The sequence below is a fragment of the Lithobates pipiens genome, unplaced genomic scaffold (genome assembly GCF_037356315.1).
Source record: "Lithobates pipiens isolate NorthernLeopardFrog02 unplaced genomic scaffold, aLitPip1_a1.2 Scaffold_13, whole genome shotgun sequence".
Taxonomy (NCBI): Eukaryota; Metazoa; Chordata; class Amphibia; order Anura; family Ranidae; genus Lithobates; species Lithobates pipiens.
Window position 1 is genome coordinate 180,783,989 of NW_027507718.1, and position 18,052 is coordinate 180,802,040.

At 47.1% G+C, this 18,052-nt stretch overlaps 1 protein-coding gene across 1 annotated transcript in view; it reads right to left on the bottom strand.

Moving 5' to 3' along the window:
* COMP (cartilage oligomeric matrix protein) overlaps window positions 1-18,052 on the bottom strand; it is a 192,903-nt gene that overhangs the window by 68,174 nt on the left and 106,677 nt on the right. The window contains exons 10-11 of the mRNA XM_077475942.1: window positions 15,654-15,813; window positions 1,723-1,841 (exon numbers count right to left, since the gene is read on the bottom strand). Coding sequence (XP_077332068.1) covers window positions 1,723-1,841; window positions 15,654-15,813 — 279 coding nt within the window. The remainder of the gene's footprint in view (window positions 1-1,722; window positions 1,842-15,653; window positions 15,814-18,052) is intronic.

The following is an 18,052-nucleotide window of genomic DNA, read 5'->3' on the forward strand; positions in this document are numbered from 1 at the left end:
AGAATTGTCCTAATTCAGTTACATTAGAGGGTTTTCGAGCATGAACGGCCTTTTTAAGGTCATACCACAACATCTCAATAGGATTCAGGTCAGGACTTTGGCTAGGCCACTCCAAAGTCTTCATTTTGTTTTTCTTCAGCCATTCGGTGGTGGACTTGCTGGTGTGTTTAGGATCATTGTCCTGCTGCAGAACCCAAGTTCGTTTCAGCTTGAATACACGAACAGATGGTCGGACATTCTCCTTCAGGATCTCTTGGTAGACAGCAGAATTCATAGTTCCTTTTATCACAGCAAGTCTTCCAGGTCCTGAAGCAGCAAAACAGCCCCAGACCATCACACTACCACCACCATATTTTACTGTTGGTATAATGTTCTTTTTATGAAATGCAGTGTTCCTTCTACGCCAGATATACTTGGACACACACCTTCCAAAGAGTTCCACTTTTGTCTCATCGGTCCACAGAATGTTGTCCCAAAAGTCTTGGGGATCATCAAGATGTGTTGTGGAGAAATTGAGACGAGCTTTGATGTTCTTTTTGCTCAGCAGTAGTTTTCTCCTTGGAACTCTGCCATGCAGACCATTTTTGCCCAGTCTTTTCCTGATGGTGGAGGCATGAACGCTGACCTTAACTGAGGCAAGTGAGGCCTGCAGTTCCTTGGACGTTGTTGTGGGGTCTTTTGTGACCTCTTGGATGAGTCATCGCTGCGCTCTTGGGGTAATGTTGGGCGGCCGGCCACTCCTGGGAAGGTTCACCACTGTTCCATGTCTTTGCCATTTGTGGATAATGGCTCTCACTGTGGTTCGCTGGATTCCCAAAGCTTTGGAAATGGCTTTATAACCCTTTCCAGACTGATAGATCTCAATTACGTTCTTTCTCAATTGTTCCTGAATTTCTTTGGGTCTCTGCATTATGTGTAGCTTTTAAGGATCTTCTGGTGGACCTTACTGTGACAAACAGCTCCTATTTAAGTGATGCCTTGATTGTGAACAGGTGTGGCAATAATCAGGCCTGGGTGTGGCTAGAGAAATTGAACTCAGGTGTGGACAACCACAGTTATAGTATGTTTTAACAAGGGGGGCAATCACTTTTTCACACAGGGCCATGATGGTTTGGATTTTTTTTCACCTTTAATAATAAACACCTTCATTTACAAATTGCATTTTGTGTTTACTTGTGTTGTCCTTGACTATTGTTTAAATTGGTTTGATGTTCCGAAACACTTAAGTGTGACAAACATGCAAAGGAACAGGAAATGAGGAAGGGGGCAAACACTTTTTCACACCACTGTATATAATAGTAGTGGTAAAAAAAACATTTGTGCGTTTAACAAATCTTGTTTTTTTGTACAATTCTCCTTTAAGGGGGCGTGGAAAGGGGTGTGTCCTATGCCTGCATACTTTTGCTGATAGGTGTCCCTCATTCCCATCTCAAAAAGTTGGGAGATGTGGTGTACGTCTGCCCTTTATTAGTGCTGCTGGTTCTTATTTGTATGTATACTCCCACTGTCTTTGCAAGGTAGTGCCCTGCATATATAATCAGTGATGTAGCCAGTTGAAGAGGGAAGATGGGGAGCAGCAGCTGAGCCTGCACAGACAGCAGTTTGAAAATCCTAAAATTGTTGGATTCCTATGAAACATGTAATGCTTAGGACTGAGAACATTTATGTTGCAATTATGTTTTATTGATGTATTTAAAATTTTGCCAAACCTTTAGAGCCTACCTGGTCTGGGTTGCGAATAGAGGGACAGCTGTCACATACATCACCTACTCCATCACCATCTGTGTCCTTCTGGTCTGTGTTTCGGACAAATTTGCAGTTATCCACAGCATTCTTAATTTCTGAAAAAAATTAGTGCATATCATCATCAATAGGGATTTCATTAACACAACTGTATTAAAAAAAAAAAAAAGAAGAAATATAGAAGCATAGTAGCTAATTATTTGAATTATGATTTCCAAAACGTTTACTCCAAGCATAATAATTACAGTAGTTTGTTAGTAAAAAAAAGAGCCCATCATTTTTGAGTTTTTATGTTGTGACATTTGTCACATCTCCTACAAAGCTGCCATTAATGTAAAAACCACACCACTACCTTTTCTAATAACCCCCCCCGAACACTTACCTGGTTTTCTATGTCACTGCCACCAGCTCTAATTTCGCTCCTCTAACTTCCTAGTTTTACAGGAGAAACTGAGGGTAGCGGAGTCATAGGCTCCTGTTGCAGTCAAACGCCTGTGAGGAGGGAGCTGGAACATGAATTTCCAGAGCTGTATGTTTTTTGTGGATGCCTTCAAAAGCATTCCACCCACATGTTATTTAACCACTTAAGCCCCGGACCAATTGTCAGCCTAAGGACCAGAGGTCTTTTTACAATTTCGCACTGCACTGCTTTAACTGGTAATTGCGCAGTCATGCAATGTTGTACCCAAACGAAATTTGCGTACTTTTCTTCCCACAAATAGAGCTTTCTTTTGATGGTATTTGATTGCCTCTGCGATTTTAATTTTTTGCGATATAAAAGGAAAAAGACTGAAAATTTTGAAAAAAAAAGATATTTTCTACTTTTTGTTATAAGAAAAATCGAATAAACTAAATTTTAGTCATACATTTAGGCCAAAATTTATTCAGCCACATGTCTTTAGTAAAAAAAAGTCAATAAGCGTATATTTATTGGTTTGCGCAAAAGTTATAGCGTCTACAAACTAGAGTACATTTTCTGGAATTTACACAGCTTTTAATTTATGACTGCCTATCTCATTTCTGGAGGTGCTAAAATGGCAGGGCAGTACAACCCCCCCCCCCCCCAAATGACACCATTTTGGAAAGTAGACACCCTAAGGAAATTTCTGAGGGGCATGTTGAGCCCATTGAATATTTTTTTTTTTGTCCCAAGTGATTGAATAATGACACAAAAAAAAAAAAGTTTACAAAAAGTTGTCACTAAATAATATATTGCTCACACATGCCATAGTTATATGTGGAATTGCACCCCAAAATATATTCTACTTCTTCTCCTGAGTACGGGGATACGACATACGTGAGACTTTTTGGGAGTCTAGCCGCGAACAGCACCCCGAAAACCAATCACTGCCTTCAGGATTTCTAAGGGTGCAAATTTTTGATTTCACTCCTCACTACCGATCACAGTTTCGAAGGCCATAACATGCCAAAAATAGCACAAAATCCCCCCAGATGACCCCATTTTGGAAAGTAGACACCCCAAGCTATTTACTGAGAGCCATGTTGAGTCCATTAAATATTTTATATTTTGCCACAAGTTGCGGGAATATTACAAACTTTTTTATTTTTTGCACAAAGATGTCACTAAATGATATATTGCTCACACAAGCATGGGAATAAGTGAAATTATACCCCAAAATAAATTCTGCTGCTTCTCCTGAGTATGGGGATACCACATGTGGGGGACTTTTTGGGAGCCTAACCATGTACAGGACCCCGAAATCCAAGCACCGCCTTCAGGATTTAAATATAAAATGCTACAAAAAAACTGTTAGCGATCGCAGGGATCAGGCCTGACTCTGCAAATGCTGCAGTTATGTGTTTAGTGTTTTGTAAGTCATAAGATATACAATAGTGATGAGGGGCATGGAGGTAAGGACTTCTGCTTCATTGGGGAACCTTAAAAGAAAATCAAAGTCACAGGCATGAAATGAGAAGCAGGTAGGCAAGGATGTTAATACCAGTCCAATACATGTAAATAAGTTAGATACAATACTAGGCAGTAGTGATGGCCGAACGGTTCGCCCGGCGGTCGTTTCGCGGCGAATTTCCGACTTTCGCCGTCCGCGGGTTCGAACGCCTTTTTCCGTCGTTCGCCCCGGCGGACTTACGTGTTTAATGTATACAAGAACTTTAACCTTTCGTGACACGTTTATCATGTGTTACAGGACAACCAATTGAGACATGACAGCTCATGGACACTTGGACATTCCCCCTAACCTATAAATACACCCGATCCGGTGGCCATTTTACATTCTTTCTTCTGTCACTGTAGGGAAAGGATCCTGTGTGGAGTAGGGACAGAGAAAACGCTAGCTATTTGGTACACAAAAGTTCTTTTCAGGACTGGTATAGGTGTTAGGTCAGCAGCCTGAGTTTCTTTTGTCAGTTTAGATAAAGGGACAGAGCGCTGTATGCTGCTATTTTAGGGACAGCTCAGCCAGATTAGTCTTTCTTCATCATCATCATCATCATCATCATTAGCTGTTACTATCAGGTCCACAAAAGAGCTGTTCCAGCTAATCGTTCCAGCCTACTCTTTTTTGCCAATTTGTATAGGGACAGGCAGGAAGCAGTGTGTCAGGCAGTGAGGATAATTTTAAAGACTTGCTGTTACTATTAGTTCCACAAAGGTTCTTTTCAGGACTGGTATCAGTGGTACGGTAATAGGCTTGTACACGTATAATATTCTTTCTTCCAAATATAGAAAGAATATTATACTTGACTGCTGCCCTTCTGCTGCAGTCTGCTAATCATTCACAACTCACTTGTTCCACAAAGCTCTTTATCAGGACTGGTAACTTGGTCTGTCTAGGGTGCTACGGTACATAGGCTTGGGTGCGGTACAGTCTGCTGTTCTGTAAGGACCGCTATCGGTCCACAATAGATAGGGTTGCCGTGCACTACTGCTGACCGCTGCCCTATACTGCAGCAGTCCTTCAGCGGTATAGGGACTGACGCACAGTCTGCTAAACACTAATACACAACCTGCTTGGTCCACAAAAGTTCTTATAAGGACTGGTAACTTGGTATAGGGTGCTACGGTACATAGGCCTGAGTGCGTTACAGTCTGCTGTTCTGTAAGGACCGCTATCGGTCCACAATACATAGGGTTGACGTGCACTACTGCTGACCGCTGCCCTATACTGCAGCAGTCCTTCAGCGGTATAGGGACTGACGCACAGTCTGCTAAACACTAACACACAACCTGCTTGGTCCACAAAAGTTCTTATAAGGACTGGTAACTTGGTATAGGGTGCTACGGTACATAGGCCTGAGTGCAGTACAGTCTGCTGTTCTGTAAGGACTGCTATCGGTCCACAATACATAGGGTTGCCGTGCACTACTGCTGACCGCTGCCCTATACTGCAGCAGTCCTTCAGCGGTATAGGGACTGACGCACAGTCTGCTAAACACTAATACACAACCTGCTTGGTCCACAAAAGTTCTTATAAGGACTGGTAACTTGGTATAGGGTGCTACGGTACATAGGCCTGAGTGCAGTACAGTCTGCTGTTCTGTAAGGACCGCTATCGGTCCACAATACATAGGGTTGCCGTGCACTACTGCTGACCGCTGCCCTATACTGCAGCAGTCCTTCATTGGTATAGGGACTGACGTACAGTCTGCTAATCACTAACACACAACCTGCTTGGTCCACAAAAGTTCTTATAAGGACTGGTAACTTGGTATAGGGTGCTACGGTACATAGGCCTGAGTGCGTTACAGTCTGCTGTTCTGTAAGGACCGCTATCGGTCCACAATACATAGGGTTGCCGTGCACTACTGCTGACCGCTGCCCTATACTGCAGCAGTCCTTCAGCGGTATAGGGACTGACGCACAGTCTGCTAAACACTAACACACAACCTGCTTGGTCCACAAAAGTTTTTATAAGGACTGGTAACTTGGTATAGGGTGCTACGGTACATAGGCCTGAGTGCAGTACAGTCTGCTGTTCTGTAAGGACCGCTATCGGTCCACAATACATAGGGTTGCCGTGCACTACTGCTGACCGCTGCCCTATACTGCAGCAGTCCTTCATTGGTATAGGGACTGACGTACAGTCTGCTAATCACTAACACACAACCTGCTTGGTCCACAAAAGTTCTTATAAGGACTGGTAACTTGGTATAGGGTGCTACGGTACATAGGCCTGAGTGCAGTACAGTCTGCTGTTCTGTAAGGACCGCTATCGGTCCACAATACATAGGGTTGCCGTGCACTACTGCTGACCGCTGCCCTATACTGCAGCAGTCCTTCATTGGTATAGGGACTGACGTACAGTCTGCTAATCACTAACACACAACCTGCTTGGTCCACAAAAGTTCTTATAAGGACTGGTAACTTGGTATAGGGTGCTACGGTACATAGGCCTGAGTGCGTTACAGTCTGCTGTTCTGTAAGGACCGCTATCGGTCCACAATACATAGGGTTGCCGTGCACTACTGCTGACCGCTGCCCTATACTGCAGCAGTCCTTCAGCGGTATAGGGACTGACGCACAGTCTGCTAAACACTAACACACAACCTGCTTGGTCCACAAAAGTTTTTATAAGGACTGGTAACTTGGTATAGGGTGCTACGGTACATAGGCCTGAGTGCAGTACAGTCTGCTGTTCTGTAAGGACCGCTATCGGTCCACAATACATAGGGTTGCCGTGCACTACTGCTGACCGCTGCCCTATACTGCAGCAGTCCTTCATTGGTATAGGGACTGACGTACAGTCTGCTAATCACTAACACACAACCTGCTTGGTCCACAAAAGTTCTTATAAGGACTGGTAACTTGGTATAGGGTGCTACGGTACATAGGCCTGAGTGCGTTACAGTCTGCTGTTCTGTAAGGACCGCTATCGGTCCACAATACATAGGGTTGCCGTGCACTACTGCTGACCGCTGCCCTATACTGCAGCAGTCCTTCATTGGTATAGGGACTGACGTACAGTCTGCTAATCACTAACACACAACCTGCTTGGTCCACAAAAGTTCTTATAAGGACTGGTAACTTGGTATAGGGTGCTACGGTACATAGGCCTGAGTGCAGTACAGTCTGCTGTTCTGTAAGGACCGCTATCGGTCCACAATACATAGGGTTGCCGTGCACTACTGCTGACCGCTGCCCTATACTGCAGCAGTCCTTCATTGGTATAGGGACTGACGTACAGTCTGCTAATCACTAACACACAACCTGCTTGGTCCACAAAAGTTCTTATAAGGACTGGTAACTTGGTATAGGGTGCTACGGTACATAGGCCTGAGTGCGTTACAGTCTGCTGTTCTGTAAGGACCGCTATCGGTCCACAATACATAGGGTTGCCGTGCACTACTGCTGACCGCTGCCCTATACTGCAGCAGTCCTTCAGCGGTATAGGGACTGACGCACAGTCTGCTAAACACTAACACACAACCTGCTTGGTCCACAAAAGTTTTTATAAGGACTGGTAACTTGGTATAGGGTGCTACGGTACATAGGCCTGAGTGCAGTACAGTCTGCTGTTCTGTAAGGACCGCTATCGGTCCACAATACATAGGGTTGCCGTGCACTACTGCTGACCGCTGCCCTATACTGCAGCAGTCCTTCATTGGTATAGGGACTGACGTACAGTCTGCTAATCACTAACACACAACCTGCTTGGTCCACAAAAGTTCTTATAAGGACTGGTAACTTGGTATAGGGTGCTACGGTACATAGGCTTGAGTGCGGTACAGTCTGCTGTTCTGTAAGGACCGCTATCGGTCCACAATAGATAGGGTTGACGTGCACCACTGCTGACCGCTGCCCTATACTGCAGCAGTCCTTCAGCGGTATAGGGACTGACGTACAGTCTGCTAAACACTAATACACAACCTGCTTGGTCCACAAAAGTTCTTATAAGGACTGGTAACTTGGTATAGGGTGCTACGGTACATAGGCTTGAGTGCGGTACAGTCTGCTGTTCTGTAAGGACCGCTATAGGTCCACAATAGATAGGGTTGACGTGCACCACTGCTGACCGCTCACCTATACTGCAGCAGTCCTTCAGCGGTATAGGGACTAAGAGTTTTGTCACAGGGTCATTTAAAAAATGACATGCAGAGGAAGAGGCAGGCCCTTCCGCAGGGGTGGTAGGGGTAGGGCAGGAGCAACAGGCTTGAGCCAAAGTGGGAAGTTGCAGAAGGTGCGTTCAATTACTTTAAAGGATGCACCAGACTTGGTTGAGTGGCTCGCTCAGCCTTACTCTTCTGCACCCTCCTCATCCTCTCGATCTGCACCCTCTTCTTCACTCTCTGCTATGTGCACCCCCAAAGACACTACCACCAACAACACGACCACCACCACCACCACCACATACCTTCCGCTTGAGTCACTGGAATTATTTTCCGATCCATATCAAGAGGACATTTCTGATGCGCAGCCACTCTTGGTATTGGATCAGGAAGAGGAGGTAGCAACAAGCGCTACTCAGCAGTCTGACGCCAGTACCCAGATCAGCCCAAGGAGGAGGTTGGTCCCCGGTGTTGCTGCCTACTCTACTTATAGCGGTGGGGAAGGTGACGTTGATGATGACGTGTCTAGTGATGTCACGTGGGTGCCCACAAGAGAGGAAGAGGAGGGGAGTTCAGAGGGAGATATGGACCAGCAGATAGGGAGGAGAAGCAGCAATGACTTACATTGCACAGCAGGGACAAAGCAGACTGCAAATGTATCAGGAGCGAGTCATCGACCATGTACGGTCACATCTGGCGCTCCCAGGACACCGGCACATGGCTCCGCAGTGTGGGCTTTTTTTAACGTGTCCGCTGCTGACAATAGCGTTGCCATCTGCAATCTTTGCAGTCAACGCGTTAGTCGCGGTAAGCCCAATACTCACCTAGGGACGACCGCCTTAAGAAGGCACATGAGCAGCCATCACCGAGCCCAGTGGGAGCAACGGAACACACAAAGCCACACTGCAGGCTCTCACCGTCCAGCCTCGTCTTCTACTTCTCCTTCTCCTCTCTCCTCACAATTGTCCTCCACTCCACCTTCCATCACGCCAAGCTCACATTTTTCTGCAAAAAGGCAGGCTTCCGTGGGCCTAATGTTTGAGCGTAAAAAAATGATGACGCCGGATAACCCTCTTGCCCAACGGTTGGCGGCTGGCTTGTCAGAACTCATAGCCCGCCAACTACTGCCATATAAACTGGTGGACTCGGAGGCCTTTCGCAAATTTGTGGCCATTGGAACACCACAATGGAAGGTCCCAGGAAGGAAGTATTTCTCAGAGAAGGGCATCCCAGAGCTATATGGCCATGTTCAGCGGCAAGTGAATGTATCTCTGGCACACAGTGTCGGTGCCAAGATACATCTGACCACAGACACGTGGTCTAGCAAACACGGGCAGGGAAGGTATATCAGTTTTACTGCCCACTGGGTGAACCTTCTGACGGCCGTCAAGCATGTAACCCGTGGCACCCGTGTAGATTTGGTTTTACCGCCACGGATTGCATGCAGGCCTGACTCTTCTTCTCCTCCTCCTACTCCATCCTCCTCCCTCTCCTCCTCAGCTGCCTCCTCCTTTTCCGCTGCTAGCGTCTCTTCCACTGCACCGCCCAAGCTCCCCAGAACCTATTCCACATGCCAGGTGAGACGTTGCCATGCCGTGCTGCGTCTGTTGTGCCTGGAAGCAAAGAGCCACACTGGCCCGGCACTCCTTTCAGCTTTGCGTTCACAGGCAGATGAGTGGCTAACACCGCTCAATTTGACAGTTGGTAAAGTGGTGTGTGACAACGGTGCCAATCTGCTTAGCGCATTGAAACAGGGCAAAATCACGCACGTGCCGTGCATGGCACACGTCTTAAACTTGGTCGTGCAGCGATTCCTTGTCAAATACCCTGGGGTCCAGGACATCTTGCGGCAGGCAAGGAAAATCTCGGCCCATTTCAGAAGATCTTACACGGCCATGGCTCGCCTTGCTGACATTCAGCGGCGACACCATCTGCCGGTCAGACGTCTTATTTGCGATTGCCCGACGCGATGGAACTCAACCTTCTATATGCTTGATAGGCTGCTCCAGCAGAAACGTGCAGTTAACGTCTACCTGTATGAACTCTGCGAAAGAAACGGTTCTGGGGAGCTGGGTTTTTTTTCACCGCGCCAGTGGCTGCTCATGCGCGACACATGCAGACTTCTGCGGCCATTTGAGGAGATCACCAAACTGGTCAGTCGCAGCCATGGCGCCATCAGTGACATGGTACCTTATGCCTTCTTTCTGGAGCGTGCATTGCGTCGTGTCATTGATCAGGCTGTGGAGGAGCAGGAGCGGGAAGATGAGGAAGTCGCAATGCTGGATGAATTCCCAGGGGGGGCTACTCTATCTGAGACAAGTCAACAACAGGAGTCTGATGAGGAGTCAGAGGAGGATGGTGCCGGGGCGGATGAGCAGGAGCAAGAAGAGCATGCTTTAAACCTTTCTGGGATCCCTGTTGTGCGAGGATGGGGAGAGGAGAATGAAGAGGACGACATTATCCTGGATGATGAGCAGGAGCCAGGCCACCACACCGCTTCCACTTTAGTGCAAATGGGGGCCTTCATGCTCCAGTGTTTTAATAGGGACCCCCGTATAAAAAGCATGAGGGTCAAGGACCAGTACTGGGTGGCAACGTACTTAGACCCCCGGTACAAACACAAAATGGCGGAAATGTTACCGCCGTCGCAGAGGGCTGTCAGAATGCAGCACTTCCAGGCCTTGCTTCGAGAAATGCTGCATTCTGCTTTTGCGTGCGCTGGCAGAGGAGCAATTCCCACTCCCAGAGAAGGATTTGCGGGTACCAATCCAACAGCGCCTGCAAGAAGAGGCCGGTTTGAAGATGTGTTGGTGACTTCGGATATGAGGTCATTCTTTCAGCCGACCCATCGACAGGTGTCATCCGGATCCAGCATCAGGGAACGCCTAGACCGTCAGGTGTCCGACTACATTGGGTTAACGGCCGATGTGGACGCTCTGAGGAGTGATGAACCCCTAGACTACTGGGTGGGCAGGCTTGACCTCTGGCCAGAGCTTGCCCAATTTGCAATCGAACTGTTGGCTTGCCCCTCATCCAGTGTCCTGTCCGAAAGGACGTTCAGCGCAGCAGGGGGGATTGTGACCGATAAGCGTACTCGCCTAGCTCACCACAGTGTTAACTACCTCACATTTCTAAAAATGAATGAGGCATGGATCTCGGAGGAATTCAACACATGTGATCAGTAGACCATGTATATGTCTATAAACAATTTTTGGAATCAAGCACACAGACCTTCTTAATTCATTTGGCTCACTTCCCTGACCCAAAAAAGCACACCGTACTATATGCCCCTACCCTCCTCTTTGAAGAGGTTGAGCGGTGTCATATTTCTACTGGGGCTGCTTATTATGAGGGGTTCCCACCATCCCTGTGCTGTGCTGACTTCCTCCTGGGTGTTCTTATTATGAGGGGCTCCCACCATCCCTGTGCTGTGCTGACTTCCTCCTGGGGGTTCTTATTATGAGGGGATCACACCATCCCTGTGCTGTGCTGACTTCCTCCTGGGGCTGCTTACGGTGCTGCTGTCAGCGCTGTATGTCACGGAGCTGCTGTCAGCGCTGTATGTCACGGAGCTGCTGTCAGCGCTGTATGTCACGGAGCTGCTGTCAGCGCTGTATGTCACGGAGCTGCTGTCAGCGCTGTATGTCACGGAGCTGCTGTCAGCGCTGTATGTCACGGAGCTGCTGTCAGCGCTGTATGTCACGGAGCTGCTGTCAGCGCTGTATGTCACGGAGCTGCTGTCAGCGCTGTATGTCACGGAGCTGCTGTCAGCGCTGTATGTCACGGAGCTGCTGTCAGCGCTGTATGTCACGGAGCTGCTGTCAGCGCTGTATGTCACGGTGCTGCTGTCAGCGCTGTATGTCACGGAGCTGCTGTCAGCGCTGTATGTCACGGAGCTGCTGTCAGTGCTGTATGTCACGGAGCTGCTGTCAGCGCTGTATGTCACGGAGCTGCTGTCAGCGCTGTATGTCACGGAGCTGCTGTCAGCGCTGTATGTCACGGTGCTGCTGTCAGCGCTGTATGTCACGGAGCTGCTGTCAGCGCTGTATGTCACGGAGCTGCTGTCAGCGCTGTATGTCACGGAGCTGCTGTCAGCGCTGTATGTCACGGAGCTGCTGTCAGCGCTGTATGTCACGGAGCTGCTGTCAGCGCTGTATGTCACGGTGCTGATGTCAGTGCTCTGTATTACGGTGCTGCTGTCAGTGCTCTGTATCTCCTGCACCCTCTTGTTTGCCTACCCTGGTCCCTGACCTTCCCTCTCCTCCATTGCCTTCATTAGCTCCATAGTCCTGAATTGTCAGAACAATTTCCCAAATAAAAAAAAAATGCTTGTAGTTATCGATCCCAAATTCACCTCATACATGTATTATGCTATTGTCCAGGTGGTGGGACTACGTGCTACCCCCTAATAATTACCCCGTGGCCGCAAATTCGACCTAAAGGTTTGCGAAATTCGCCTCCCATTGAAGTCAATGGAGCCCGCGGCGAACGGTCGTTTTCGCGAACGTTTGTGTCCGTTCGCGTTTCGCGTTCGCGAAACGTCCCGTCGGAAGTTCGTCCATCACTACTAGGCAGGGCTGGTGCAAGGATTTTTGACATCCTAGGCGAAACCTAATTTTGCCGCCCCCCTCACAGCCTCACCAGCGACCATCAAATGCAGCCTCGCCAGCGCCCATTAAATGCAACCTCGCCAGCGACCATTAAATACAGCCTTGCCAGTGACCATTAAATGCAGCCTCGCCAGCGACCATTAAATACAGCCTTGCCAGTGACCATTAAATGCAACCTCGCCAGCGACCATTAAATACAGCCTTGCCAGTGACCATTAAATACAGCCTCGCCAGCGACCATTGAATACAGCTTCGCCAGTGACCATCAAATACAGCCTCGCCAGTGCCCATTAGATACAGCCTCACCAGCGACCATCAAATACAGCCTCGCCAGTGCCCATTAGATACAGCCTCACCAGCGACCATCAAATACAGCCTCGCCAGCGCCCATCAAATGCAACCTCGCCAGCACCCATTAAATACAGCCTCGCCAGCGACCATTAAATACAGCCTCGCCAGCAACCATCAAATGCAGCTTCGCCAGCGACTATCAAATACAGCCTCGCCAGTGCCCATCAAATGCATCCTCGCCAGCGCCCATTAAATGCAACCTCACCAGCAACCATTAAATACAGCCTTGCCAGTGACCATTAAATGCAGCCTCGCCAGCGACCATTAAATACAGCCTTGCCAGTGACCATTAAATGCAACCTCGCCAGCGACCATTGAATACAGCTTCGCCAGTGACCATCAAATACAGCCTCGCCAGTGCCCATTAGATACAGCCTCACCAGCGACCATCAAATACAGCCTCGCCAGCGCCCATCAAATGCAACCTCGCCAGCACGCATTAAATACAGCCTCACCTGCGACCATCAAATACAGCCTCGCCAGCGACCATCAAATGCAGCCTCGCCAGCGACCATCAAATACAGCTTCGCCAGCGACTATCAAATGCAGCCTCGCCAGCGACCATCAAATGCAGCTTCGCCAGCGACCATCAAATACAGCCTCGCCAGTGACCATCAAATGCAACTTTGCCAGTGACCAAAATGCAGCTTTGCCAGCGACCATCAAATACAGCCTCGCCAGCGACCATCAAATGCAGCCTCGCCAGCGACCATCAAATACAGCCTCGCCAGCGACCATCAAATACAGCCTTGCCAGCGACCATCAAATACAGCCTCGCCAGCGACCATCAAATACAGCCTCGCCAGCGACCATCAAATACAGCCTCGCCAGCGACCATCAAATACAGCCTTGCCAGCGACCATCAAATACAGCCTCGCCAGCGACCATCAAATGCAGCCTCGCCAGCGACCATCAAATACAGCCTCGCCAGCGACCATCAAATACAGCCTCGCCAGCGACCATCAAATACAGCCTCGCCAGCGACCATCAAATGCAGCCTCGCCAGTGACCATCAAATGCAGCTTCGCCAGCGACTATCAAATGCAGCCTCGCCAGCGACCATCAAATGCAGCTTCGCCAGCGACCATCAAATACAGCCTCGCCAGCGACCATCAAATGCAGCCTCGCCAGCGACCATCAAATGCAGCCTCGCCAGTGACCATCAAATACAGCTTCGCCAGCGACTTTCAAATGCAGCCTCGCCAGCAACCATCAAATGCAGCTTCGCCAGCGACCATCAAATACAGCCTCGCCAGCAACCATCAAATGCAGCTTCACCAGCGACTATCAAATGCAGCCTCGCCAGTGACCATCAAATGCAACTTTGCCAGTGACCAAAATGCAGCTTTGCCAGCGACCATCAAATACAGCCTCGCCAGCGACCATCAAGTGCAGCCGGGGGGGGGGGCAGATCAGTCAATATAATATATATACACACACATTTTAAAACTACATTTCATTGTCATCACATATACAATCTCATTAACTCAACAGTTTTTACTTAGCACACCAGTAACACCTGTTCCTCGCTTGCAGTTGCACCAACTCTGCTGTACTGCCTGTGTACCTGCCTGCTGCTTCTGTTCTGTGTCAGTGCAGTGCCTGATGCCTCTTCCAGTTCCAGCCAGCCCAAGCTACATCTGTCCCCAAGCCCAGAGAGCCACTGCCACACTATGCTATATCCAATTCCCATCATGTACTCCGCTCCAGTAGTGATGGCCAGGAGAGTGTAGGGGGGGGGGGAGCCAAGGGGGGCTGTGCTGCTGGCCTGGACACACACAGGAAATGGACAGTGTTGCTGTGTGCTCCACGGTGGGACAGTCACATGACATGTCACAGACTGTCTGACAGTGTGAGAGGGAGAACGGAGAGGGAGAGGAGAAGGGGGGCTGCTGCCTGACAGTGACACTGATACACAGCAGAGAGCGCCCTGGGTGTTGCTGGACAGACATGTGACACATTCGCTCGTTGCTCATATGATAGAAGAGCAGAGAGGAGGGATTAGTGTGTCGTAACCCTGTACTGTAGAGCGGAGACCTGGGAGGAGGTGGGGGGGGGGTTGGTAGTGCTGCTTAACATGGCTCTATGGAGGACAGACAGTGCGGGAGTAAAATAGCCAGCGGACGGGCGCCCTAGGCGGCAGTGCGCCCTAGGCGGTTGCCTAATCCGCCTAGTGGTAGCACCGGCCCTGATACTAGGAAATGGCATAAGCTAAAAAAGACTCCTAGGCTGAGTGTACCAATCAGGGTTTGGAAAACTGGGTAGGCTAGTAATATAATGCACTAGAAAAAGGACTACAATGGGGCCAAGGCCTACAGGAAGGCAAACTCATCACTACAAAATCATAGCAGTGGAAACAAGAAGGCAAAGTTTCTATGTTGCTGACGTGAACAGGAGAGGGGAGAGAAACGTTTTAGGGGGAAATAGAGGGGGAATGGAGGACTCCCTGGAGGAAGGTAAGCATTCGCTTGAATGAATGAGTGAGGCTAAACATTACCTAGCACGGGAAAGACTGGCTAAGGAAGAATCAGGATTTCATCAAAATAGGAGGGTAAGTAATATGTCACCCAGGGACTCGAGATTTTTGTATTTGGACATTTAACAATACGACTTCTATTTTGGCATGAATCATTGCTTGCGTGATTCTATGTTTAACTGTGAGAACACAAAGGGTGGGGGATTTCTATGCTTTAGCAATTGTTTGCTTAGCTGCAGTAGTAATTTGGAAGAAGAAGTTTAAAGTGGCTATAGGTCAAGTCTATGGGTTTGTTATTCTGGAGTGCCACTGCAGGGTCTGGGGTTAAGTGAGGGTCAAAAAGTGTGTATACTTAAAATAAGATTAATCCAGAGCAGTCATTGAAGCAAGTGTGTAAGCAAAAAAAGCCCCAAAAAAGTACAAAAGTATCATTTATGTAAACATACTGTCTCCATCTATGTCATCATCACATATATCTCCTTTTCCATCTTTGTCTGTATCCTTCTGATCATCATTTTTTACATTACGACAGTTATCGCAAGCATCACCGAAATTATCCTGATCTGCATTTTTCTGATCCACATTCGGAACATAGACACAGTTATCCTGCACCAATAGAAAGCGATCGTATTATTACAAGTCCATAACACATTTACACATATATTACAGGTAATAATTATGAGACCAAAAGTGTGCAATCTCTGATCTCAGTTGTAACACTGAAAGATATTAACAAAAAATAAAGAAAAAAAGGGGAAAAACTGCGCTAAGGTGGAAAAGATATATAAAAAGGATATATAAAAAAGATATATAAAAAATTATGTGAATTTCTTGTATAGTATAGATATTCAGCTGCGGCTTCACTGTGTCACATAAATACAGAATAGGTAAAACGAAAAATCATAAGCCGCGCTAAACAAATACAAACGTCTAATTGTGCAATAATATTGGAATAAATATTATACAGGGTATAACAGCCCTATATACATACGTGATATAAAACACACATGTGTTAATATCTCAAAACCCAAAATCTAACCACTGCAATTTAACACATACAGTAAAATTCCATAGCATAAACCTATAAATGCATAAAAAATGAAAAACATAAACACCCAGTATATAAACAATAAGTCCGTGTATAGGAGCCACCAGAATGGTTGACGTAGAGTTGTAAATAAAAATCCTCTAAAGATAAACCACAATATTCGTAGAGGTTCACCACTAGGTCCAAAATGGAAAAAGTTGTGTTCAATCCACCACCAACATACGATAAGGTTTGCTGCTTACCAGATAGGCATGACCCCCCACTACAGAGGGTCACACGAGACTTATGAAAATAGACACCACTTCCAGCCAAGGGGGGGTTCCTCGATGTCCTCCTGGTTCCACTGCTCCAAAAGATCTTGGGAAGGAGACTCACTCCTGGACGCTTAACTCAGAGGTCCAGAGGGAGGACTCAGAGGCAGGGGCATCAAAATCATAAAGGGAAAAATAGAACTCGAAATAGTGTAAAACCCTTTTATTATGAGGATAAAAAAAGTAAAAATACACTTACAAGTGTGTAAAAGAAAATAAGCCTTAAGTCCGTAGCGCCGGCCGGACGCACACGGACAGACCCGTTCTCCTGGAACCCATCACAAACACGAGGTGATAAGTAGCGTACCGCTCAGGCCTACGCGTTTCGCAACAAAATTGCATCATCCAGGGGCTTTTGGAGCAGTGGAACCAGGAGGACATCGAGGAACCCCCCCTTGGCTGGAAGTGGTGTCTATTTTCATAAGTCTCGTGTGACCCTCTGTAGTGGGGGGTCATGCCTATCTGGTGAGCAGCAAACCTTATCGTATGTTGGTGGTGGATTGAACACAACTTTTTCCATTTTGGACCTAGTGGTGAACCTCTACGAATATTGTGGTTTATCTTTAGAGGATTTTTATTTACAGCTCTATGTCAACCATTCTGGTGGCTCCTATACACGGACTTATTGTTTATATACTGGGTGTTTATGTTTTTCATTTTTTATGCATTTATAGGTTTATGCTATGGAATTTTACTGTATGTGTTAAATTGCAGTGGTTAGATTTTGGGTTTTGAGATATTAACACATGTGTGTTTTATATCACGTATGTATATAGGGCTGTTATACCCTGTATAATATTTATTCCAATATTATTGCACAATTAGTCGTTTGTATTTGTTTAGCGCGGCTTATGATTTTTCATTAACAAAAAATAGTCTTATAGAAAAACTAGATTATCAAAATCCAATACAACTTTCAAGGTAAGCAAGCTTGGTATATAAAAGAATATTTGAAAACAACTTTTGTTGCCGTTTTCATTTTAGGTAGAAGTAAGCAAAACGTATAACCTGTCAGGTTTCTTTTTTTGTCATCTGCGTCCCATTATGGAGGTTTCCCTTCACTTGCCCTTGCCATAGCCAAAATAAGAGGTTGGAGGAGATCCCTCCAAAATGAGGGAATCCCTGGTTGTCACTATGGTCACCACAACTCGCGTCTCCATTTTTCCTTTCTAAACCTGATCCTTTGACAACTCAAAATTTGGGATTTTCTTTCACTCTCATTGTTATTGGTAAACAGGACAAATAGTGAGGGTTAGTCTCCGGAACGGGCACCCAGACAGCAAAAAAGAACTGACAGGTTTTTCTAATTCCTTTCCACACTATTCAAAACAAACAAAAAAAAATCCTTGCCTTTAGTTAGACTTAGTAATACTCCCTCCATCTTCTAATCATTCTGCAGAAGGGGCTGAATACATTGTGTGCAGAATGATTCACTTATTCAACAGACACCAATTATCAATTAAACATATAAAAACTTTGCTGAAAT